Raw genomic sequence first — 7,496 nt, forward strand, 5'->3', positions numbered from 1 at the left:
ACAAAAATGTAACTTATTCTTTTCAAGTGCAACTTTTTGGGGACTCTGGCATTGTTTGCTCTCAGGACAAAAGAGGACCTCCCTCCTTGCCATGTGTGTCCTCTCCACAATAACAGAAACACCCTTTTGTTTAGAGTGATATACAATATTAAAGTGGGTACAGTATGATATGTGTGTTTTTTCAGATTCAAAAATTGAAAGAGCAAGCAATTTGCTCCTTGTGAAGAAATATGCTCCCATTTACTGTAGCTGTGAACAGACATGACATGCCTAACATTCTCTGAATGAACGAGATTAGAAAAAGAAAACTAAAATCATATGATTTTTTTTTAGGCAGAAATCTCTCAATGTATTTTTTAACCTTAAAAATATTTTTTTAAAAAATATACAGAACTTCTGAATGCAGACATAGCTTACATGGCTGAATTAGATATAGACAACATTAGAGCATGTTTACAACCTTAAACTTAAATCTGATGTTCAGTGATAACAATACAAAGTAAAGTGGCTGGATGGCTTAGACATTATAGCAATTTTCTCAACATTTTGCTTTGTTCTTTCCAAGAATGTAATCATTCCCAAAATCACATCAAGTGTCTTTGCTTGTTTAAAATACATGACTAACAGTTTTAAATATACAACATATAAAAAAATATAGTGGAAATTCCTCTAAGGGCACATATTTTTATTTACTAGAATAAAGACAACATTTTTGTCTTTTATTTTCCCTTAAAGGCCTCTGGCCTTCCTTTGTAACACCTACTAGCGTATTCTTCATTGCAAAATATTGGCTTTTGGGGGTTTCCTAGTTCAGTTACTAGCTATGGAATAATATGCTGAATTCAAGAAACCAACACCACAGACATATATCCAGACAGGATCCCTGGTTTCATCAGCAACAAACTGCAATGAAAGCAGCCAAACTAATCTTATAAGCTTGTGCCATTAAAGTCCCAGGCTTGCTTCTAAATAAACATGTATAGAATTGCACAATGTGTTTTCACTGTCTTATTTACTGGTGCCCAGTGAACTAAGGGCTACTTCATAGGTTACATTTTTTTCTAGGAATATTTTTTTCTGCTGGAATTCCACAGATTAGTAGCTGACATTCAGAGTTGCTATCTGACTTGAACACTTGCACCAGTAAAACATATCTGTGACACATTAAAAGTGTATACACTCCAGAGGGGCAGCCATATTAGTTGGCTTGATCCAAAATAGCAAAGAGCCTTTAATTGATCACAAGATTCATTCTGCAAGTGTATTTGTGTGTGTGTGTGTTTGATGCTAAGACTGATCTGTCTATAGAACATTGCACAAAGTAGTCTTTAGAAGGACTTCCCACTTCCCCATGACAAGAAAATTAATCTAGCAAAATGTACACTATGAGTTTTGTAAGAAAAAGATTTATTTGTAAATAAGCCTGAATATCAGTCATGCCTGAATGGTGGGCATCATTAAATCCTTCAGCTATATCATGAAAGGTGTCAGCTCATACTGTAAGTTAAATTTCCAAAATGTAAGATAAAAATATAAAAAACAAGGCTTCTAAAGCTAGTCCAAGGGAAGCAGTAGGCTAGCCTTATTCAGCCTATTACCTCTAGTTGTCCAGGACTACAAATCTCATCATTCCCGCCAATCCCGTCAATTGACTGGGGATGACAAGAATTTTTATCCAACACATCTGAAGGCGCCAGGTTGAGAAAGGCTGAACTACTTATGAAGGAGGTTGCATAGCTGCTTTACTACTAATGTAATGCTGGAACTACTAATAGGGCTGGCTTTCACCACTTCTGGTCTGCAGCCCCAACAGATATACCAGCATAGTATTAAATATCCAATTTACTTGTTCCAAGAAGCTCCAGCAGTTGTCCCAAACATCAAGGTGAATGAAAAAGAAAGATGTGGGGACCAGAAGAGATATCTTCTAACTCTTTTTTACTCACTGCTGGATGAAAGAGTGAAGTAGGAAATGGTAATATCAGAAGGTCTAAAACCTTAGGGGGGTAACCCCATTTAAAGTCTCAAGATTTGAGACTGAAAAGAGGGAGCAACTATCACACAACAGAAATAGCACAGAATTATTCAATGAGCATCAAATCCAATGTTGCTTTGTAAGAATGGTCAAGGAATAAAATTTACTCTCCCCTGTCTTCAAACATACGATTGGGGTGTAAGGGAGAACATCAACACTTCTGAAATAAATTATTTTCTGAACATGTTTACAGCAGATGACATCCAACGTTCATTCTGGCTTAAAATCAAGTAACCCGTGTCTAAGAAAATACATGTGAAGCGAACAGGAATAAAACTTTGGGTCAAGTCAGAATTACTGGCCTGGGTCTTACAGAAGCAGTCTCAACTTCTGCCCCAGGTTGGATGTGAATTTCATAGTAGGTTTCCCCTGCAATAGCCCTTTGAGTCCCATTCTACATCTGCTCTGCCAATATATGTGTGTATAGAATATAGACTCTATAGCTCTTTTCTATGCATTAATTAAGTGCATCTGTATACAAAGAATTTATACACAAGAATACAAAGGAAATGCATCGGGTACATTTCAGAGAGGCTGACATACCTGAGCTCCATTTCACGTGGCTCCCCCAGTATTTATTGATAAATAAACCATATTTGGAAAAGAAAAGGGGAAAAAAGCTAACACCATTACAGTCTTCCCTGCCCGAGTCTTGCCAAGAGGGCGAGGTAAAACCAAAGGCGTCTCTGAGCCCCAGGCCCTCGGAGTCCACAACAGCGGCTGCGGGGTCCCGTGGCCGGGCCGGGCGGTTGCAAGGGAGCGAGTCCAGTTGAGTCCGGGGATCCCGTTTCCCGCGGCGGCTGCGCGCTTCTCCCACTGGGCGGCCTCCTGCCTTCCGTGATCAGGGGCTCCGACGCCGCCGGTGCCGTCCGATGAGTTGGGGGAGTTGTGCCTCCGGCCTCCGGGGCCGGAACGAGTCCTTACGGGTTCGAGCTGTCGCCGGGATTTACCGGAGCCGAAGAGTCGCCGCCTTCGCCTTCAATCGGCGCCGCCGGACGCTCTCCGTTGCTGGTTCCCGGGTTGACGGGGCTGGGGGGCGCTTCGGGCGGCTGGGGCTGGGTGTGCGGCTGACTGCCGCCTCTCACCGGCTGCCAGATGAGGCTGTAGTAGACGGCCAGCACGATGGCGGCCAAGGAGACGGAGAGTACGTAGGCCAGCACGGTGGCCAAGCGCACCCACTTCTTGTTGGTCTTGGCCGCCATGCGCGCCTTCTTGTCCCCGGTGTAAGTGGCCGGCTTGCCCCGCTCCCCGGCCGCCCCCGCCTCCTTCTCCTTCATGGGGGCGCGGCCCTTGGCCCGCTGCTCCACCACCCTCTCCGTTGTGCTGAAGCTCCCGCTGGGGATGGGCCTCCCCAAGGGACGCGCCGCCGATCACATCACGACCTGCCCGAGGCTGCTGCAGGTGGAGGAGGTGATGGCAGCGGCGGCGACGGAGCAGATGTGCAGCGGGAGGGCCTCGGGGGAAGAGAACGGCAGTTCCCAAAGGCGGCCGAAGCAGCGGGGCCGATAGGTGGAGGCAGCGGCGGCTGAGATCGTCAAGCGGCCCCGGCAGGATCCCTCGCCTAACCTCCTTCCTCCCTCGTCCTCCTCCTTCTCCTGGCTCTTTCCCGGGGACGTCGCTCTCTGCCGGCGCCTTTCCGTCTCGCGGCGGCAGGCGCGAGGAGAGAAGGGACCAGAGAGCGAGCGAGCAGCTATTAAAGGGGCGATGCAGCGGGAGCTGATAAAGGAGGGGGGACGCGGAGGTGTGGAGTGGGGGGGGGAGAAGAGGGACAACGCACAGGAGCTCCCCTCTGCGCCTTAAAAAGGCAACGGAGAGCGGACCGCCAGCCGGCAGAGTCGGGGGGTAGTTGGGAGGGACAAGAGGCCGCTTCGTCTCCGGCTTTCACGGGCGCGCTTTTTTGGAATGCGCCCCCCCCCCGCGCGCCTCTCCGCTCTTTCCCTTCGCTCCCTACGTGCAGCCTTCCGTTCCCAGCGCAGGACTTGCAGCTCTGCGGCGAAAGATGGGGAGGGAAGGGAAGCGTCTGAGGACGCGAGGGGAGAGCAGATCCATCACCCGCCGGTTACTCTTAGCGGAGCGTCCTGGAATACAGGCTAACTTAGAAGCCCCCCTCGTGCATCAGCGTATCCGGGATCAGAGCGGCCCGGTTTAGATTCCTAGCGGTTTAAATGGCTAGCGCGCCCGGCCGGCCGGAGAAAGTAGGGAGAAGGAGGGTTTGACCCAAAAACGAAATCCCTCTCTGGAAGCGCAAAATAGGTAGCCGCGAATTGTTGCTTCGTTTCTCGGGTTCTCCTGTCATAAATCCAGCTCTGGTTGGGAAGGATGAAAAATTTGGGAGATGTTTGTCTGCAGTGTGGCTGGAGCAAGTGGGTCTCTACAAGCTAAATCTTCGGGGGTGGGGGGGTGCGTCATTCCCGAAGTTACTAGCTTTGAATTGGTGTAGCTGGACATCAATTGCATTTGTCCTTTTTTATTTGAATGCTTCAGCTATTTCCTGACAAGCAGCTCCTACTGAGTATAATATTACTTCCAGGTAAGGATTAATGAGATTGCAGCTGGAATGAGGGATAGCATATATTTAGCTCATTTAGCTTTATCCACACTTCCCATGGATGCTCAAAACTATTATACATTTGACTAGCAAGGGTATAAATGGGGAAGTTAGCAGTAAAACTTTATTAGTCTGGTTAGTTTCATTTATCTCCTGTACTATTGTATTATTTCGGTATAGAACTCATCTCTCTAACTGTAGGACCCTTAACATAGCTAATGGTAAGAACTTGAATAGCGCCTTTGAGCCAGTGTTGATTCCTGATGACCGTTTTGACAAGTCCCTGGTCATCTTTCTTGGAAATGGCTTGCCACTGCTTGCTTCCTAGGACTGAGGCAAAGCCGACTTAGTGCCTAAACTTGGATTTCCAGTTTCTATACTGATGCTTTAAAACAAAGTGATTTATACCAAAGTGGCTCTCTCAAGAGCTTGTAGTCTAGAGCTTGTAGTAGATTGTAGTCAGCAATCCACATTTTTGTATTTTATATTTTTGCTCCATGACAGCAAAGGATTCAGGTGGAGAATACTAGAATAATCTCACCAGTTCCTATCCGAATTATGCTTCCCAATTTGAGAAAGGTTTTTGACTTGTACTATACCTGGGATTTGATCCTTAATAAAACAAGTTGTACAAAAATAAGAATAAACACTCCATTGCACATGTAAACATATAAGTACTGAATTGATCATTTATCCTACAAATAAAATGGGGATGAAAAGCATTTGACCAGTCAACCTCAGTCTTTCTTGCTGTTTTGTGCACTACTAGAAGAATATCTGGCAACAGGATAACAGTGGTTTTTGGTTTTTTAGTTGCAGTCGCCCAGACTCTACCCCAAATTAAGGGATTAGAGAGTCATAAAAAGGGAGTATGGTACTTCTAGAATCTCTATGGAGATTCTCAGTCATCCAGCCCAAAGGGGCTTTTTCAAGAGGCAAATGGATTTTCTTGTTTTCTTTGAAGGTATTTTGCTTCTCATCCAAGAAGCTTCTTCAGCTCTGACTGGATGGTGGGGAATGGAAGGAGTTATATTCCTTGCACACAGCTGGTCATTTGCATTTTTTTAGAGGGTCATTGAGGCCACCTGGGTCCTCAGGCCACCTGAGTAGTGTCAATGGGTGTAGAGCCTTTTTGGAACTGTTGAAAGGACTGTGTTATAGACTGGAGATAGATGATGTCATATCCCTCTCCCTCTGTTGAGAGAGGGCTGTACAAATTTGAAAGTTCAGTTGCCTCTTGAAAAAGCACTTTTGGGACATACTTCTGGTCAACTTTAACTTGAATGTCCTGTCCCCTAGTGGAGCCACCCCTGTTCTCCAGTTACGCAGTCTCTTCCACTTTTTTTTTTTAACCGATGGTCATAATTTTGCCAGGAAACAGTGCATTCTTGAATTCTTGTTCTTGCTTTCATTCTTTCATGAAAGGGAGAGGGATTTGGGGGCCTCTGTGGCTCAGACTGGTAAGACAGTCTGTTATTAACACAGCTGCCTGCAATTACTGCAGGTTCAAGTCCCACCAGGCCCAAGGTTGACTCAGCCTTCCATCCTTTATAAGGTAGGTAAAATGAGGACCCAGATTGTTGGGGGCAATAAGTTGACTTTATATATAAATATACAAATAGGATGAAGACTATTGCTAACATAGTGTAAGCCGCCCTGAGTCTTCGGAGAAGGGCGGGATATAAATGCAAATAAAAATAAAAAATAAAATAAATGTGACATCATTTATCTCCAGTCTTTCATTACTTCAGATAGAAGCGAGCTTCTACCACCATGAAAAAAAAATTACAATCAATTGTCCAGAAAATAATGGTGGTTCCAACTGTCAACATGAGTGGTAAATTAATGGAACTCAGATAGAGAAAACAATTTGAATTCCATTTGCCCTCCACATAAAAGCACAAAGCAACAGACTGGCATCTCGCACATTGAGGTCTTAAAAAGTGGTAATGATTGCATCCCAATGGAAATTAATTTGTTTGGGTTTAAGGCAATATCAGTTTTGCTTTATGGTATGCAGTTCTGCCATTCTAAACATATAATTCTCTAGAAATAGTAGACTAGCTTCCTTGATTTTATTCTATTTTGCCTGTTAATGTTCCCTTTTAATCTATTTATCAGTTTCAAAAATAGGCATTTATCTCTTTTAATTGGCTCTTGCATTGGACATATGTATAAATAAGAGCTGTTTAATCTGTTGGTTCTAGTTTTATATTTTACTGTACATTTTCTTGGTGATAGTTGCCCCAAGCATCATTTATTGCAGAAAAAATACAACTTAAATAAATAAGCTTATGGCATACACAGATTCTTGGTCATATATTGAATTATTAGAAATGAACATAATGTTGAATTCTGAACAGTTGATTGCTGCTAAAAAGTGGTGTTAAACAGTTATCTTTTAATATATGGATTTTACACATGTAAAGTGTCCCACAAGGTCTACCAAGAACTACCTCCAGATCATTCATGGTAAGTTTCTGCAGTGGCATTTAACTGATTTGAAATATCAGTTCTTCAAAGAAATTAGAAAATTAGCTAGTGAAAACAGATGTCACTGCACCACTGCTCATTTTAAAATTTAAATAAATCAATATATGTGGGAAAAGAAGGTAAGCAAATACAGAGGGCCACCCACAGACACGGGAACGCAATATAACCCCAGAAAATAAAGAATGAATGTTGGGGATTTGTATTGTTTCCTGTAATTTGCTTAAGGAAACAAACACAATTGGCACAAAGCCTCTTCATATGCTTCCTGGGGAAAAAAACTCTTAAAATGAACTGTAATTTGTCTTCCGGTTTTCAGGAGCACCATCAAATCTCTCTTAAGTGGGCAATGTTGTTGCAAATAAGAGCGAGAGGGGGGCAGGCAGATGCTTTACTGTAGGATTTTATTTCCCAATAGCGCCA

The 7,496-nt window shown here is 43.9% G+C and overlaps 1 protein-coding gene across 1 annotated transcript; it reads right to left on the bottom strand.

Moving 5' to 3' along the window:
* Positions 1-2,955: 2,955 nt before the first annotated feature.
* On the bottom strand, positions 2,956-3,312 carry INAFM2 (InaF motif containing 2). The gene has a single exon (XM_058162203.1). It carries the CDS (start codon positions 3,310-3,312, stop codon positions 2,956-2,958), a length of 357 nt encoding a protein of 118 aa, XP_058018186.1.
* Between the last annotated feature and the right edge of the window lie 4,184 nt (positions 3,313-7,496).

The sequence above is a fragment of the Ahaetulla prasina genome, chromosome 1 (assembly GCF_028640845.1).
Source record: "Ahaetulla prasina isolate Xishuangbanna chromosome 1, ASM2864084v1, whole genome shotgun sequence".
Taxonomy (NCBI): domain Eukaryota; kingdom Metazoa; phylum Chordata; class Lepidosauria; order Squamata; family Colubridae; genus Ahaetulla; species Ahaetulla prasina.